A 19035-nucleotide genomic window follows, 5' to 3' on the forward strand; every position below is an offset into this window, starting at 1 on the left:
GAGAATAACAAGGAGGAGTCACTGGCCAGTCAGGACAGCCCCTAAGGTGTCCTGAGCTGAAGTGACTCTAACTTTTAGAAATCCTCCATCTTGCAGATGGAGGATTCCCCAATAGGATTAGGGATGTGACCCCCTCCCCTTGGGAGGAGGCACAAAGAGGGTGTACCCACCCTCAGGGCTAGTAGCCATTGGCTACTAACCCCCCAGACCTAAACACGCCCTTAAATTTAGTATTTAAGGGCTTCCCTGAACCTAAGAATCTAGATTCCTGCAACTTACCGAAGAAGAAGACTGCTGAGCTGAAAACCCCTGCAGAAGAAGAAAGAAGACACCAACTGCTTTGGCCCCAGTCCTACCGGCCTGTCTCCTGCCTTCTAAAGAACCCTGCTCCAGCGACGCTTTCTCCAGGACCAGCGACCTCTGAATCCTCAGAGGACTGCCCTATTTCCAAGAGACCAAGAAACTCCAGAGGACAGTGGCACTGCTCCAAAAGAACTGCAACTTTGTTTCAAGGAGCAGCTTTAAAGACCCCCTGCAACTCCCCGTAAGAAGCGTGAGACTTGCAACACTGCACCCGGCGACCCCGACTCGACTGGTGGAGAACCAACACCTCAGGGAGGACCCTCCGGCGACTCCGAGTCCGTGAGTAACCAAAGTTGTCCCCCCTGAGCCCCCACAGCGACGCCTGCAGAGGGAATCCCGAGGCTCCCCCTGACCGCGACTGCCTGAACTCCATTTCCCGACGGCTGGAAAAGACCCTGCACCCGCAGCCCCCAGTACCTAAAGGAACGGAACTCCTGTGCAGGAGTGACCCCCAGGAGGCCCTCTCCCTTGCCCAGGTGGTGGCTACCCCGAGGAGCCCCCCCTTTGCCTGCCTGCGACGCTGAAGAGATCCCTTGATCTCTCATTGAACCATTGGAAACCCGACGCGTGTTTCTACACTGCACCCGGCCGCCCCAGTGCCGCTGAGGGTGTACTTTTTGTGTGAACTTGTGTACCCCCCGGTGCCCTACAAAACCCCCCTGGTCTGCCCTCCGAAGACGCGGGTACTTACCTGCTGGCAGACCAGAACCGGGGCACCCCCTTCTCTCTATTGAAGCCTATGCGTTTTGGGCACCTCTTTGACCTCTGCACCTGACCGGCCCTGAGCTGCTGGTGTGGTAACTTTGGGGTTGCTCTGAACCCCCAACGGTGGGCTACCTTGGACCAAAAACTGAAACCTGTAAGTGACTTACTTACCTGTGAAAACTAACAAAAACTTACCTCCCCCAGGAACTGTGAAAATTGCACTGTGTCCACTTTTAAAACAGCTTATTGTGTTTTATGTAAAAAGTATTCATGCTAGTGTAATGATTTAAAGTTCCTGAAGTACTTACCTGCAATACCTTTCAAATGAGATATTACATGTAGAATTTGAACCTGTGGTTCTTAAAATAAACTAAGAAAAGATATTTTTCTATAACCAAACCTATTGGCTGGTTTTGTCTCTGAGTGTGTGTTCCTCATTTATTGCCTGTGTGTATGTACAACAAATGCTTAACACTACTCCTTTGATAAGCCTACTGCTCGACCACACTACCACAAAATAGAGCATTAGTATTATCTCTTTTTGCCACTATCTTACCTCTAAGGGGAACCCTTGGACTCGGTGCATACTATTCCTTACTTTGAAATAGTGCATACAGAGCCAACTTCCTACAGTACCTGCCACTGTATGAAGTCTATTGGGTCCTGTTGCCTCCATGTCAGCGATCCTTAGCCAGTCCTCCACTTGAAGAGCTATTACATCTAAATACGACGCCGTAACACCTTCAACTAGATGCTCTTTTCAGATCCGCCTCCGACGCGGCTTGGTGGTAACACCGCAAGGATCTAAATCATGCCCTAAGTCATCAGTGGTTTCTTGACATTGAATGTACAAAAGTTAAGCCATCCCACTGATAAAATACAGATAACTCATGGCTCAGTTCCTCTCTATCTGGGATGAAGTAAAAAAATAACCACAGGAGCAAGAATGAAGGGAAATTGCATACATCAAAAGATTAAGGGGGTCAGTTTGATCCCGGCAGTCGGGATAATGTGGCGGAAGTACTGGCAACAGGGCTGGCAGGACATACCGCCACATTATGACATTGGCGGGTTGGCTTCAGACAACCCGCCAATGTACCACTCCGACCCCCATGGCAGGAGCAGCCGCCGGGCTGGAGATAATTATCTCCAGCCCGGTGGCCGCTATTGTACTGCCTCAAGCATTTTGGCCCTGCCTACCTCCATGGTTTCCGTCATGTTCATAACGCCATGAAAACCATGGCGATAGGCCCCATCAGTGACAGGGAAGTCCTTCCCTGTTACTGACAGGAGGCCCCCTACCCCTAAACACTCCCCAGACGCCCCTCACACCCTTCCCCATCCATGCTCCCCCCTTCCAATTCCCCACCCCCCATATACACACACACAAACAGACACGCATACACACTCTCACTCACACAGGCATACACGCATTCATACACGCATGCATTGATTTATTCATGCACACATCCGTACCACATTCACACTGACACGCATTCACATATCCATCTTTACACGCATTCGCACACATGAATACATGCACGCATACAGCACTAAACATACATTTGCATTCACGCACACATTCATACACCCCCCACACACAACACCCCCGACCCCCCTCCCCTGTCAGCCAACTTACCTGGATCCAGTGGGTCTTTCGGCAGGGGACGGGATGGGGCGCTGCTACCGCCAGCAGAACACCACCAGGCCGTATTATCTGACATAATTCAGCTGATGGCGGTCTACTGGCGTGGCGAGGCTGGTGGTAGCAGCGCCACCTTAACACCATCCGCCAGTATGGCCACAGCCGGATTTCCGCCCTTCTTGTGGTGGAAATCCAGCTGTGGTCATAATCTGGCGGACGGCTGTTAGCCGCGGCGACGGTCTTTTGGCAGGCATCGCCGCAGCGGTAGGCAGCACTTACCGCCATTGTTTTAACGTGGGCCTAAGATGTTACAGCACAGTTTCTTATACTCTTCACTACCTGCCATGGGAAATAAGTTCCATCATGTTGAGGGAGCTGCGCATAAAACCCTTAAAAAAAAAAAAAAAAACCAAAAAAACAGATTGATGTGGTCTGCCAGCAGTCATTTCTAAATTTGCCGGGCAGAGCAGTCTCGGCCTGGTGGACGTTAAGTCCTCCACCAGGGCTGCGGAGAATACACAGTCAGACAAAATTTAAATATGGCCTGCAGTAAGAACTCCTGTTTGTTTTTTTGCACACTAAACATCAGGAGGTGCCCAGGATGGTGTAACTTGCACTGATTCGCTCACTTTTCCGTAATGCCCTGCAATACTTGAAAAAGCGTAAATGGCAAAGATCTCTCATTTTTAAATATTTTTAGTTGGAAATTTCTAGAATTGGTTAAGATCCACAACTTGATAACCACTCAGCTTAATAACCCTAGTGTCTCCAAATAAAAATGGAACACAATTTTTGTGGGTGACCCTAGCGCTCACAATTGGAAATGCAACATGGACACATCAAAATTTTCCATTGAGAACTGACTTTTTTTTTTTTTGCAATGTTGGTGGCTGTGGATTTTGTGCCTTAGCTCAGCTGTCAACTAGGGAAACCTGGAAAACCTGCAGGTTTTTGAAAACTAGACTATCAGGGGTGTCCACAGGTGCATGATTTTCATGTCTCTCTCTAGGTAACTGTACCCAGAAGCTCACGCAAGCCTCAAACTTTGGATAAAGATACACATTTTCCTAACATTCCTGTGACAGAAAGTTCTAGTATCTGCAGGTATTCACAAATGTCCTACTACCCTGACTTCCACTGTCCGTGTTTTGTTCCCGTTGCGGTCCAGCCACACAAGTGGGGAGGCATTTTTATTGACACAAGTGTGGTATTGCTGGGTGGTCAGGACCCCAAGCCTCAGGCCTCCCTGCTCAGTGGACAGGCGTGGACTACAGACAGAGGCACCTGAGAGCGCAATTCAGGGCAGTAAGGATCCCTGCAATACAGGGTGCTTTTATTCTGCTCTTGCCTGCAGATTCGACCAGCGAGGGGCTGGGACTCCAAGTCCCAGACCTCCCTGCTCAGCAGAAGGCGGAAATTACAGACAGAAGCACTGGCGGGTGCTATTAAGGGCAGTAAGGATCCCTAGAGTGCAGCACAAACCCGGTCAAAGACCAGGCCAAGAGCGGGACCGTCTGCTCCCGGAGGAGGCCGGACTGGGACACCTCTCTTGGCCCTGGGACCCTCAAACCTTTAATTAAGGAATAATGCTTACTTTTGATTTTGTTTCTGTTCATTTATGACGGGGAAGAGAAAAGCTGCGAGGACTAAAATCAAACCCAGTCTAGCAGAGGGTTCAAAAACAGGAGCTACTATCACAAACTATTTGAACTCTGTTATGGGCATTCTGAATCCTTAGAACAAAGAATAGGTGCTGTTAGGTGACAATCACATACAATTCCATTTAGAAGCAAGAGTCATAATTGGAAATGTAGAAACTCAAAACCATGTAGCTGAGAGTAATGCTGGATTGGGCACTATTATAGTGGAGAACCCACTTCCACAATAAAACTCCGATATAGAAACTGAAATGGAGGGCATTAATGTGAGCTTATTTACCCCATACTAGAAAAGAAAAAGAGCAAAGAGGGAGCGGCTAAGTACCAGAAAAGACAACAGTTGAGCTATGACCGCTCATTCCAAACTTAGACAGAGAAATCAACAAGGAACCCCAATATGGAAGCAGGGGGAGTGGCTACGGGCCACTCTGGAAATATTAGCTCAGAGGCTCTGAAGGATATTTGGAAACAAGCTATAAACTCATGTGCTGTTTTTTTTTTTTTTTTTTTTTTTTAAAGGTTGAGCAAATCATGGCAGATTTTTGTCAGTAAGTTAGTTGTAAACTGAGAACATAGCTGAAACTGTACCAGCCAGGGGATATCCATTAGCACCCAACAAGGAGGGCCCAAGAAGACCCAGTTATATGGAAACACAATCATGCTCATCAAGGTCTCCCTCTGAGGTTGCAAATCAAGCCAAGGACACCACATTTCTGGGCACAAATGATTGTGTCTTCATACCCTGGAGGACAGAACAACCAGAAACAACATGATGCCCCTGTCTTAGAGACTCAAAAATTATATTACTGCAATGGTATATTACACTTACCACCCGACTGCATAACCTATGTTATCGTTTTGGAAGATGTACCAGCAAAGAGAGTGGATTTTAAGGAGGATAAGGCTTATCGCTAAAACATAAAGTTGTTTATTGGCCAAATTCTAAGTGGGGACCACAGTGTGACCTTCAGCACCAGATTCCACTGGCTTGAAGGGTGGGATGGATTAGTCCACAAAAAAAAGGGTTCAAAAGGAGATTGTGCTATAGTGAATTTCAAGGACCCTCTAGTCTTGGGGCATTTGCTCCATAAACTATATGGTTTAACCTCAGATCGGGCTGGCATTCAGGTGGGTCCCTTAGGGTATTATTATAGACTCCTATGGAATAGACCCTGATTGCCAGATAGGGTGAGTGAAGCAGAGAAGGACCTGGAGAGGGGTTATAATGTTGCCATTACAAATAATTTTACACCACTCAAAGGGCTAAATAGTTGACAACTATTTCCCAACTTAACCTGCCCAAATCACCTCACCTGAATCCCCTGCAGATGATGTATTAAATCTGGCTACTAATGTTAATGATGACCACAAGCAACCGTCTCCTGAGTTTAAGGAGGATTTAGCTTTTATCTCCTGGAATATATCAGGAGCTTGTTCTAAATGACATATCAACTACTGGTTATCCTCTGTGAACAAGTTGGAAATTATCTGCTGTCAGGCGTCACAGATGAGGGAAGATTTTTACACTGATGGCTTCTATGGCTTTTTTCAACATGCCACCCCTTCAATACCAGGTAGAGCAAAGAGAGGACTGGTCCCTTCATCTGTTACCATCACTATGATTCAAGTAAATCAAGTGTGGCCCTCACCTTTTTCCTAGTAACACTTCTTTCCCTTCAGACCTCTTTTGATTGTGTACAACCTTGTTGATTTGGGCTGGGTATTTTAACATTTTTGTTTGTAAGTTCAGTGGTCAATGAGTGTGTGGTATATGGACCAGAGAAATAATGAAATTATGTACTTCTCCCATGCCGGGCATGGTGAATCCTTATGTGGGCTAATAGTGAAATATTTGTGTCCTTAAATAAGATGGACACTCTGAAAATGCCAACTTATAATGGTGGGCGTAGGAAAGTATAATTGATTTCATAATGATTTCATTTGAACCCTGCTCCCTTTTCAAGGAAATTGACATTAATAATATGTGTTGTAGAGATAATAATCCTCTTACTACTTCTTTGGATATTATTCTGAATAAGTCAGATTCAAATGGAAAGTCTCCAAACTGTGAATATTCAACATTCAAAGGCTTCAGAATAAAATGGAACACAGTGACTCCAGAAGTATTGATCTGCAAACTTATTGTTGCAAATCAGGTGGATTTTTCAACATGCCTCTCAGCTGGGTCTGATCCATATGGTATCCAACAAAGTTTTAATAATATGTGTCTGTCTTGGAAATATTAATTTCAGAACCAGTCTAAGCTGAGGTAAAATATTTTAGGTTCTATGAGGCCACCTACTCAGCTGCCCATAAACAGTTAAGATCAGCCTTTCACTTGAACCCCAGATGTCTCTCAAAGATTAAGCAAGCTTGCCGCATTTATAAACGTGCATTAGAAGAACGTAAGAATGAGATAGGACAAAGCCTGAGAAGATTTGTCAGAAGCAAGTAGGACGAAGGATCCTATGATGTTTTGGGAGGTAGTGAGCCAATCTTTTTTTGTGGACTCCTGAACTCCCCAAGTTGGAGTCCCTAATATCTGCTGATACCTGGGTGCAGTACTACTCTGATACTTTTCTTACAGAAAGGATAGAATTTGATTTAATGGATGTGGTGCTCTTATTTGAGATAGACCTGAGGCCTCAGTAACACAGTAAGTATTGAGGAAGTGGTTGAGGCAATATCAAGGAGTGTTGGTAGAAAGGCACTGGGGCCCAATGGAGTTCCCATATATATTTTAAAATCTAATATTTCCTAATGAGCCCCTTTATTTAAGAAAAGTACTTAAAGTTGCCGTAATAGGTTGGCTCCCACATCATTCCTGGGACAGTGTGATTACTGTACCAATCTTTAAGAAGGGCAAACTAAGTCTGCCTAGTTGTTACCACCCAATTTCTTTAACAGATCCAAGTGCTAAGATCCTAGGTCGGCTTATCTGGTCACAACTAGAAGCCTGTGCAGAAGAAAATAAGATCTTATTTGAAGCCCAGTTTAGTTTTCGCCACGGGATCAATACATCGGAACAATGCTTAAATCTGTATCTTGTGGCGGGGTAATATGTTTTAACAAAGAAGGGAGGGGAGGGCCTCCATTTAGAATTCATGGATTTCTCAAGTGCTTTTGATTTGGTAAACCACACAAAAAAAAACTGTTAATAATGGTAAAATGTTTACACGCTGAAACCTCAATTTGATTTGGCACTACAGGCGAGTTAACCTCATCTGTTAGAACACATAGAGGTGTTCAACAAGGATGAATCACAGCACCTTTTCTCTTATTGCCATATTTAAATAATGTAAACACATTTTTACTGGAAAAGGGTACTGATTTGCAGTGGATGGAAAATCGCTTTATTCCCATTCTACTATATGCCGATGATGCGGCCCTTATTTCAAGAACAGCGAATGGCCGCCAAACTTTATTAAACCTGTAGATCTAAAGGTAAATTTCACTAAATCCTTTGTAATGATGCATGGTACAGCCAAGACAAAAATTACTCACTGGCTGGAAGGGTCCAGGCTAGGAAGACCCAAGAATCTTAATTACCTGGGGATTCTATTTAATTCCTCCCTGACATGGACACCTATGATTAGATTAAGAAACAGTACGAAATCTTTAGCAAAACCAAGGAACCAGTTTTCAGATTGCACACAAACTGCATCAGAAACTAGTCAAAGAATTAATTACTATTTACAAGAGCAGGTATATACCTGTTGGGACATATAGGGCTGGCCTTAGGGGCTACTGCAAAGCAGATATGTGCAACACAGAGAAAACGGTTACATTTGCAGATGATTGTCTGCCCCAAGATGTACCGTATTCATGATTGGCCACAAGGAACTAGGCTTAATTTACATGGAGGATGCGATTAGCCTTGCCCCGCTGAATTTATGGATAAACTACAGGTCCAAGCAGGAAGCAGGCTTAGTAAGAGATTTTCATGCATACTGTCTCACTTGATAACTTGCACCGCATACCGTGGCTTGTATATGTCAAGAAAATGTTTTACCAACTGAAAGCTCCAGAAACGTGTAATAACCCTAGGGAGATTGACTGAAGTTGCAAAGCTAAAATCAAGCAGTGTTTCCAGGAATACTGTATGGAGCTAAGGTAGGAACATGCTGCAACTATTTCAAGTATATTCCAGAATTCTGCTATTTGGACATCCATGAGATCGAACCCTATGTACTACCTACAATGAATCCCTGCCAATGCTTTCTTTTAACTCATTTTAGGTTGAGCACATTGCACTTTATCACAGCCTTCACTATCCAGGGGACCTTTTTTTGAGGAATCTGCCATAATGCTCTTGTGATAGTGACTCAAGGCAAAGAACCTGTCAACTTATACTCTTGTGCACAATAAATTTAAACCCACGATACTCGTTTTTGGTTGCTATTCTTTGCCAAGCTAACATTAGATCATACAAAGTTAGTAGTGATATTTTTACAGAAGTTAAGACACATTAGATATTTGCCCCACTGTTTTAAATTTTATAGAGTGCTGTTCCTATAAGGAAAAGGAATGAATCAGGACTGTAACTTTAAGGTTTTATTTGTAGTGATTTTATTACAAGGAAAGCTGCTGAATTTTGTTCATATTGACATCAGAAATGTATTGATCGATTTTGAGATATTTATTATACAGGCTGTCGGGAAAGTGTTTTTAACCGTGCATTGTTATTTTATCTGCTTTTGCTGATACACAGGGGACTTTGCTAATTTTTAAAATGTGTATTTATATGATTATTTTCTTTTATGGCTGTCTCTAGCCAAATAAAGATTGTTGTGACTGAGTGATTTTAGAGGTTTGCAGGCACTGTGGCTAGGAAAGTCTTGTGGGATCGACACAAGCCACATCCCCATGGAAACGCCTGGGTGTTTTCTTTTCAAAATTGTATAGGGTTGGTAGGTTTTCATCGGTGGTGAGCGAGCACAGACACAAATGCTGCAGCTATCCCTATTACTGGTATCTCCAGGCAGAGCTCTAGTGCCCTTTGTGTGGCACTTTCATGGCCCACCCACGCAAGTGGGATACTGTTCTCATCGAGAGACGCGTGGAAACTCTGGGTGGTGGGAAATGTATGGCTACCCGAAGATTCCAGAACTTTATGTCATAGACATGTGAGAAAAATGTGTATTTTTAGCCAAAGTTTCAGATTTGCAAGGGCTTTAGGGGCTTATGGTTAAAATTAAATAGTGAGAGCCACACATTCCCGGACACCCCTGCTTTTTTTGTTTTTGAAAATGTGCAGGTTTGCTAAGCTTCCATAGGTGCTGACTGAGCTAGGGCCCAAAATCCTTCAGCTACCAACACTGCAAAAAAGGGTCAAAAAATGTGATGTGTATGTTGCATTTTGGTCCATTTCCTCCTGTGGGCAATAGGCCTACCCACACAAGTGGGGTACTATTTTTAATCAGGAGACTTGGTGTAATGGTGGGTGGTTGGCAAATAGGTGGTTGCCCACAGATTTCAGAAGCTTTCCTCACAGAAATATGGAGAAAAGGTAAGTTAAGTGTTTTTAATCAGAATTTGAGGTTTGCATAGGCTTTTGAGTAAAATTACCTGGTGAGAGCCATGTAAGTCATGCACTCCTGGACTATCCTGGTTGTCTAGTTTTTAAAAATTTGCACGTTTGTTGGCTTTCCATGGGTGACAGCAGCGTGTTCATGTTAAGTTCTGGGCCCTTTCCTTTGACAGGCAATAGACCTACCCACACAAGTGAGGTAGGATTTTTATCAGGAGACTTGGGTGAATGCTGGGTGGTAGGAAATGTTTGTCTTCCAGTAGATTCGATAAGCTTTCCTCAAAGAAATGTGAGGAAAATATGTGTTTTTACTCAAGCAAGGAGATTTTCAAGGGCTTCTGAGTAATAAAACCTGGGGTTTTCAAGTGACCCCACCCCTGGATTCGACCCGTGTGTCTATTTTTCAAAACTGGGCAGGTTTCCTATGTTTCCCCTAGGTGACATATGAAGTAGGATCTAAAATCCATAACTACCCACATTGCAAAAATGTTTTGTGTCATTTTAGGCAATTTCCTGTCTCAGGCACTATGCCTACCCACACGAGTGAGGTACAGGTCGTATCAGGAGACATGTGAGAATACAGAATAGTAGAACATTTGTTATTACCAATTGGATTTCTCTGCATCTGTGCCTTCCAAACGTAAGCCAGTGTGTAAAAAAGACATTTAGAAAAATGCCCTCTGAATCGCATGCGAGTATGGGTATCCACAAATTCAGAGATGTACAAATACCCACTTCTCCTAAACGCAATATCTGGTTTACATTTCAGAAGAACGTGGGTTTCCTCGAAATCCGTTTTTCACACTATATACTTTACCATATGAATCGCTGTGTACTTGTTACACAATGAAAAATGATTGTAAGCTTCATTTAAGTTGGTGACTCTTGGGTACCTTGGATTTTTTGATGCCTTACAAAATCCTATATCCCTACAACCAGAAAGGTCTAGTGGACGTAATGATATATTGCTTTTGTGAATCAGCTACTGTGACAAGAACCTGCAGATAAAAATGCTGTCCGTTTTTTCCTACTCAATGTAACTTTTTTTTATTTCAATAGTTGAGCTTCTTTGGGAATACTCTGAGGAGTCTACACAAATGACACTTTGATGAATTCATATTTTGTTTTTCAGAAATCTATAGCTTTACGGGATCACCAATGGGTTTCACACTTGTTGCTACTGAAAACTGAAAGTAGGTCGAAAGCACAAACATTTTCAAAAATGGGCTATTTCTTAGACAAATGACAAAACTGTGATATAAAATGTTTTTAATACAGCTCTGAATGTTCCTGAAAGCTGGGAAGATGATGATTTTAGCACAGCAAATTACAGATAAATTTTTGGCAGAGCATATTTAGAAAAAGTATCTATATTTTGACAAATTTTCTCAGCCTCCCTCCCTCTCCACAAACCCTATGTACCTTTAAAATTCCTGGGACTGTCGCAAATCAAACCTATTGATGCAATGTGTTTTCAGGAAAACCTACAGAAACTTTTTTTGCAGAGCACTTTTTCCTGTTATGCTATAAAGCTATACTTTGCATATTTTCACGGTCCTCCTCCAGGGAAATACAAAACCCTGGGAATCTTTAGACTACCTTAAAGTTGTAATAAAAGGACGACCATTTAGGATGGATACCTACCTCAAATAGCCAAAAAAGGGCTCAGCACTGGGGTAAAAAACCCTCATCAGTTAAGGGGGTTAATATGGGGTATGGGACTTGTCGGAAGTAGCTCATACCAGACACAGAAGGGTGAGAGCAAACCTAGCCTGAACAACAACACTGTTTTCATCTCCAGCAGACACCCACTTTCCCTATAACACATCGTTGCCTTGACAATTCTGATCTAAGATTGTGGGGCTCATTACGACCCCAGGCGGTCGGCGATAATGTGGCGGTAAGTACCACCAACAGGCTGGCGGTACTTACTGCCACGTTATGACATTGGCGGGTTGTCTGAAGCCAACCTGCCAATGTACCACTACGACCGCCACAGCGATAACAGCCGCCGGGCTGGAGATGGTCATCTCCAGCCCAGCGGCCGCCATTGTTCCACCTGCGGGATAATGACCCTGCCTACCGCCATGGTTTTCATGGAGTTCGTAACGCCACGAAAACCATGGTGATAGGCCATATCAGTGACAGGGAATTCCTTCCCTGTCATTGATAGGGGTCTCCCCCCCCACCTCTCCAGTTACCCCCCCACCTCTCCAGTTACCCCCATTTCCCCACCTTTCCAGTTGCCCCCCCCACATCCACGTCTCTCCATTCACACACACACGCATGCACACACTCATCCACACATGCATACATCCGCGCACACACACACACACATCTGCACACACTTCCAATCATACATGCAGACACGCATTAACATTTCACAAAATACACACACTCACACTTCCATGCATGCACACACGCATTCAACACAACACACACCCACATACACGCACACACATACACACGCCCCCACCCCCCTCCCCTGTCGGAGACCCAACTTACCTGGATCCAGGGGGTCATCTGGCAGGAGACAGGATGTGGCGCTGCTACTGCCAGCAGAACACCGCCAGGCCGTATTATTTTTCATAATACGGCTGGCGGCGGTCTACTGGAGTGGCGCTACTGGTGGTAGCACAGCCACCTTACCGCCATCTGCTGGCATGGCCACAGCCAGATTTCCACCATTCTTGTGGTGGAAATCCAGCTGTGGTCATAACATGGCGGACGGTTGGTAGCCGCGGCGACGGTCTTTTGGTGGCCTTTGCCGCGGCGGTAGGCAGTTTTTACTGCTAAAGTTAAAATGAGGGACTATGTGCCTCCTGCACAGACACAACTCAGAGAAGACCAAACATAGTACACAGTGGAGAGAGAAGCCATAGTGGCTACAAACAGTCATCACAGGGGGCTCAGAAAGTGTCCTGACCTGCCTCCTAATCCTAAACTTTGGAAATCTGCTTGGGTTCTGCACATCAGTATTGGTGTCTATGAGTGCAAGCAATAGCTCATTCTCATCTGCTCAGGCCCAGCCACATCTCCGCTGACATTAGTGTGGCCACCTCACTGAACGAAGAGAGGAACTGAATGGGATGGTACACTTTCTTTTGATGCATGGTTTTGTGATAGATCCCAAGTCAAAATATAACAAATAAAAGACTCCGTTTTTGCTGAAGGGACACGAAAGAGACAATATTGTGAATTTGTTTTTCCTGTCAATGCCAGGGGTCTGTTGTTTGCCTTGGCAGAAGTCATTTTAAGGAAAGCACCTTCATGAATTTGCCATTAAGGTTGTAGCTAAGAAAGATAGAAGTAAAATAAAGGAGCAAGGCTGGAGGTGAAGTGCAGAGGTAAGCCAGCGTACAGGAGGAGTGTTCCTCTTAAAGAGAAAAAGACAAAAATAATTTCCAAATAAACAGCAATTTTTGAGTGTTCGCAAAAGAGAAGCAGCTCATTTTGAAAGTGAAATTATTAAATACAAAAAATAAACTTCAAGACAGTCTGTATATCTGTTTCACCAACTTTCATAATGAGAGAACAAGATGGCAGATCAAAATCTAACATTTTTTACAAACTTACTTTGCTCCATCTTTGGCTCAGCTTGATACAGGCATTTGCCATGGTCATATCATAGCTGCAAGAAACAAAAAAGGATGCGGATATTCATTTGCAGTTCCCATATTACAGATGAGTTAACCTGAGAAGGGTTTTAAAATGTTCTTTTGTTCTTGAGTAGTTCTGAAAGATTTTCTTGAGTTGCAATACACACAACTGTCCACTGAGTCACACGCATGATTCCTTAGGCATCTCATGCCAGTTCCTTTTGAACTAAAGATCTGGTGGAAGCGCTGGTATCACACATGCGCCTCTGAGTGAGCGTCAATGCAGAGTACCTAGTTTGCAGTCATGCTACGCAGAAAGTACAAGGTTACTACTTCAACTCCTCATCACTAGAGCAAGGCTCATGAAATACCTGAAACAAGACCACATCATACTTCTCTTGCTGTTCTTCCTTCAGTCTCAACTGAAAGTCAAGTAAGGAATGAACATCAGTGTTTTCAAGTGCGTGCTTCTAGCACAGATTTGAGATGTGGTAGGGGCAGTGAGTATCCATACTTCCCACTTAAAGCTGTCAATGAGGGTGATGGGCCAAGCAATCCAGGCAGAAACATGAAACAAAGTGAGTTAATGGCAATAGGTAGTGCAAGTAACAGAGCATTTTCTGTCTGTAAACGTTATCAACTATTTACTTGGAAAACACACTTTAATTCCTTACTCCAAAGGAAGGAGCAAGGATCAGGAAATACTGATAAACAAGAACTGTGCTCTAAGTTGGACCTAAAGGTGAATTGGGACTAGTCTTGCATGTTCCTCCCTCCGCCCAATTCCTGAACACGACGTGTGTTTGTGTGTGTGTGTGCGAGCGTGTGTGTGTCTGTGTGTTGGGGGGGAGGGGGTTGTTAGCGTAAGATATGGGGGACTGGCCCACTCGCGGATCCTGTGGCAATTTGACACATTAGCTCAAAATCTTTGCATACAGATTCATCACCCGGATTGTGATCTCTTGTAGGGAAATGTGTACAGGGCGCTGAGCTCGGTGCATTGATCAATACTGTTTTGGACGTTGCTCCCACTATCTCCGCAGGGCTGGGTGACAATATCAGAAATGCTTGTACTGCCAAAGCGGTTATATTATTTTGTGGCCCTCCCACTCGCCGTCACCACAAGTTTTCTGATCCAAACTCGCTCTCATTGGAGGGGGTATGGGTATGCAGTAGGCTGCTCAACAAATTGTATACACCGCTCCATGAGGGTGGCCTTGGTACGCACAATTATGAATTGAACTATTCGGCCATTCAGTTACTGTGGCAGCTGTGATGGCTCGGTATGGCTGAGTGCACTGAGAAGGTAGACGTCCAGCGTCTCTTGGATGGGATATATATCTACATTTGGCTCTCAATCCCCAGATCCCACTTCCTGGGTGAGAAGCGTCAGATGTGGATCGCCTGGTACAGATGGCAGAAATATATCCATGGTACGAAAACACATCCCCTATGCTTACCCTTGATCCCTGTTTGGCACATGAAGGCTATGCAGGAGGTTATTAGGCATCACAACATAACGGGCTGGAGGGAGGCTGGTATTTCACATGTAGGATACCTTTATGGGGAGGGTAGTCTTTGGTACTTCCAGGACCATATTGATGCATTCGGCATACTAGTGGGACAATTCCAGATGTATAATGGTGTACATCATGGGGTTATCTCACACTGAGGACGCACTGAGCCTCCTGATGCCCTGCCACTCTACAAGATGTTGTCCTATGGCAGCATGCGTAATGTTATAATGGCTCTTTATCTCGCTCTACCAATCCACAGACGTAAGGTTATACCAGCTCCTTATCTTGCTCTACAGGCCCATAGACAGATGCCAGGCTGGGAGCAGAGACTGCTGAACTATGTCTCTTCAAAAACAGTTTCAAACAAACAGTGGGCCCAGGCCCTGCAGGAGGTTATGGGATGTCTCCTGGAATTCCTGCTTTCACTTTACCCAAATTAACTACCTGCACCAAAAATCTGTCACAGCACATCGCATAGCATGCATGTACCCCAACGCAAATTCAGGATGCCCTAGATGCGGTTTCCTAAAGCAGGTTTTCTTCATATGGTGTGGGAGTGTCTGGTGATTGGGTGGGCGTGAGAGAAGTTAGCGATGACTACCTTTGCCCAGGTTGACTACATTGATGTGGTCACCCTTGAATCTTGTTTGCTGGCCAGGTTCCTTGACGTCGTGTTTATCTTATATAAGCAGCCAATCTCAATGGCGTGGAAGTCTCTGATAGCTCCAGAAGTGAAGTGCTGGCTCCGCATTTTGTTAAAATGAGCGAAGGCTGAGGTAGATATTCTGGCAGAGGGGCTTCGGACCGGGGTTACATCTTGGGATGTATAGATCAGGAACCTGGAGGCAAAAGACGACATGAGACTCCCCTTAGGCACCTTTTCATGTTTTTTTTTTATTTTACCTTTAAAAGGGGTTTCATGCACTAGGGTGCTTTAACACAGCAGGGTTTGGGAATGGTATGATGCGCTGTTGTGGAGAAGTTGGGATTGAGGCCGGGGTATTTTGTACTTCCAGGAAGTGGCTACCAACCTTAGGGGAACAGTTGCTGACTCTTGGGAGGGGGGTGATATATGAGAGGGTGTGATGATATGTTTAATGCCCAAACTGTTACAATGGTGATTGTGGCACAGCCGGAGATGTTACTGGGACTCCAAATGGAATGTTTTTGAGTTGTATACTGTAAATAAATAAATGAAAAAAACTGTACTCAGGGCCACAGTGGGGTCCAGTATCCTCCATCATACCGTGCAGTAAAATGTTTTTGATGGTGAGGTGACCTGAACCACAGACAGGTGGGTAAACTGTCAACCAAACTGACGAGCAAAATGAGCAAACACTTTAGGTAAGATTTCTGAAGTAGGCAGAATCAGTTTGTGAAAAGAAAGAAAATATATCAGTCGGAATATGTGGTGACCCACAAGACACAAGGAGTAAAACATTAGTTCGTCAATTTAGTAGGAAGCTCCTGTCTGGTGGGTGTGGCGAGGACAATGACTGGGTGCCAGATGGGCTTCAAGAATGCTAAGTGTGGAAGGCTGACTCCCTGGTCGAGGGAACACTGGTGAGCAGACCTGCTACTTCATTACTTGGATAGTAGTGGAAGCTCTTTTTTAACTCAGTGTGTGCCGCAGGGGTTAGTTGGTGGGGTCAGGGCAACGGCACAGGCAAGACATGGAGGTGACCAGGGACAGCCAACACTATGCAGTATGACAAGCAGCAGTAAGGAGGATGTGAATGGGACTAGGGGAAGGCCACCGGAATATTCCAACAAAATCTGCATGGGCAGCAGACAACACAGGTGAAATGAAGTTGCAAGGAGTATGAGGCTGACAACAACATACCAAACACCACAATTACACAGAAAAGAGAAGGTATAGTTAAGAGAGGTCATTCCAGACATGGAGCCCAGACCTGGACAGTACAGCATACATGCAACCACTTTCAATGTAGTGAGTGACAGCATTTATAAAGAGCCTTCTACCCTGAACATGGGTTTAGTCGCTAGTCTAAAAACATTGCCTACCCAAGCAGGTGAGACTTCAGCTTTTTCTGGAAGTTTAATAGTGTCAGAGTGAACATTGTAATTGTAGATTTCTATAAGGAAGGGCCCAACAGTACAGTCAATAAAATCTCAAAGAATGAGTGGGGAAAAGCTAGAGGGAGGTACCAGATGGAGCAGGGAGAATGTGGTAAACAAGATCGGGGAACTTGTGTACCCCACCTTTTGTACTCCAGGCAAGTGGACATGGTCCTATGATGTCGAGGAAGTAGGAGGTGGTAATGAAAATGTTTTGTAAGACAAACGGGGGGGGGGGCGGATGGGGGGGGGGGGACAAAGGGGGCATGAAACCAAGAAACTTTCCCCTTTCCTGTAGAGAGAAAATCAGAAGAAAGCCATTAAATCACTTGAATCAGTACAGAGCATCCCGCACAGTTGACTAGCTGGCCCCTTAAACGAGGACTATTGCAGAAAGACTGTGGGCTAGAAAGTATTTCCCCAAGGCTTATGACATTTACGCTGTGAGTGAAATATTTAAGGAGTTGGCTCTAGGACATATTTGGTAGTATAAGGGAAATCAGAAAGCTCTTACAATCTCACATAATCTGCAATGGAGGCAAGGCAACATGAACAATGGCAAACACACTGGATGGGGACACTAGAAGGCACTAATTTTCCCAGTTGCTAGCAGATGTAGGGTCAGGTGACCCACTGCAGTCACAGGAAATTTCAGTCCTCCTCGGGGACCTTCGGACATGTGAATCTACAGCATTATGTAGCATTCTGAGATGACAGATAGATGTCTCATCAGAACACATTCCCTTCTCCCTCAATGCATGATGGGTGGAAGTTTCAGCAAGTCTCCTCTGAACAAGGTGAGTTCCCATGGGGAAAGCAATATACAAAGCTCATCAGCTTTATTTGAAGACACGTTCTGAATTGTTTTAGCGATGTTTGGGTGCTATCCGATATAAAGAGTCAGTGAGGTTTGGGTGAACTTTTTTTCTGCCCATGCCCACTGTTTATTCTTAGTAAAATCTAACCAAGTGTCAGGGCACTCATGAATCCATAATTAGAAGTTAGTAATGTATCCACTCTTCATTGTATAATGACAACAATCTTGTGTAGATCTCAGAGTCCACTTATAAGATTGTTGTCATTATACAATGAAGAGTGGATACATTACTAACTTCTAATTATGGATTCATGAGTGCCCTGACATCTGTTTTGTCACTGTCAGTTTCCCTTGAAACATTGGAGGATTAAGGAAGATCCTCTTGCCAAGTGCACCGTGCCACAAATACCTTGTACTATTACTATATGGACTTACTGTGAGCGCCCTATTCCTATGAATTTCTTCCTTGTGAGCACTGTTTTAATTTTAAAATCTAACCAAGATTTGGGTTTTTCCCAGACAAGGCTCTCAAGAAGTTTTCCTATCTGCCCAACTTGGGAGGGCAACTGGATTCCATCCTGCATGACTGCAAAAAGTGCACAGGCTGACTTACTCCTGGCTTGCAGGCTGACACCCCGCTGACTTGGCCAGGGTCAAAGGTCAGTCTGAATAATAGGTGCTTGGTTTTATGAATCCGGGTGGGGCTGTGGGAGAGATGCAAGCCAACAGAGATGACGGGAACAGAGTCTTCCTGTCAGAAGGTAAATATCCCCACAGGACATCCATATGCCACATAAAGGGGGCACACCCAAGGAAGGCAGGCTGAGGAGGTTACCAAAGGTTTGCATTTTTTCAATGTTTAAGATGTGCAGAAAGGACAGAGTGTAAGGAAATATATGGCACAGGACGTTCTTAAACTGGGTAGTGGTGTGGCCCATAAGAATATGAGGGGAGTATTTGGACGGGGATTGGGGAAGAATGGGTGTGGCAAAAGGGACTAGGTATACTGCACTGTATGACTGAGCCTGTGCCTCCACTCCGCTGTCCCTACTGCTTTTAATGGGGCAATAAGCAGAAAACCTTTATGCTGAATAATGTTACACACACACCTAAGACTAGAAA

The 19035-nt window shown here is 44.5% G+C and overlaps 1 protein-coding gene across 1 annotated transcript in view; it reads right to left on the reverse strand.

Annotated features, from left to right (window-relative positions):
- The window catches only part of LTA4H (leukotriene A4 hydrolase), a 326790-nt gene that overhangs the window by 46161 nt on the left and 261594 nt on the right, over nt 1-19035 (reverse strand). The window contains exon 15 of the mRNA XM_069229606.1: nt 13478-13532. Coding sequence (XP_069085707.1) covers nt 13478-13532 — 55 coding nt within the window. The remainder of the gene's footprint in view (nt 1-13477; nt 13533-19035) is intronic.

The sequence above is a fragment of the Pleurodeles waltl genome, chromosome 4_1 (assembly GCF_031143425.1).
Source record: "Pleurodeles waltl isolate 20211129_DDA chromosome 4_1, aPleWal1.hap1.20221129, whole genome shotgun sequence".
In the NCBI taxonomy this organism is placed as follows: Eukaryota; Metazoa; Chordata; class Amphibia; order Caudata; family Salamandridae; genus Pleurodeles; species Pleurodeles waltl.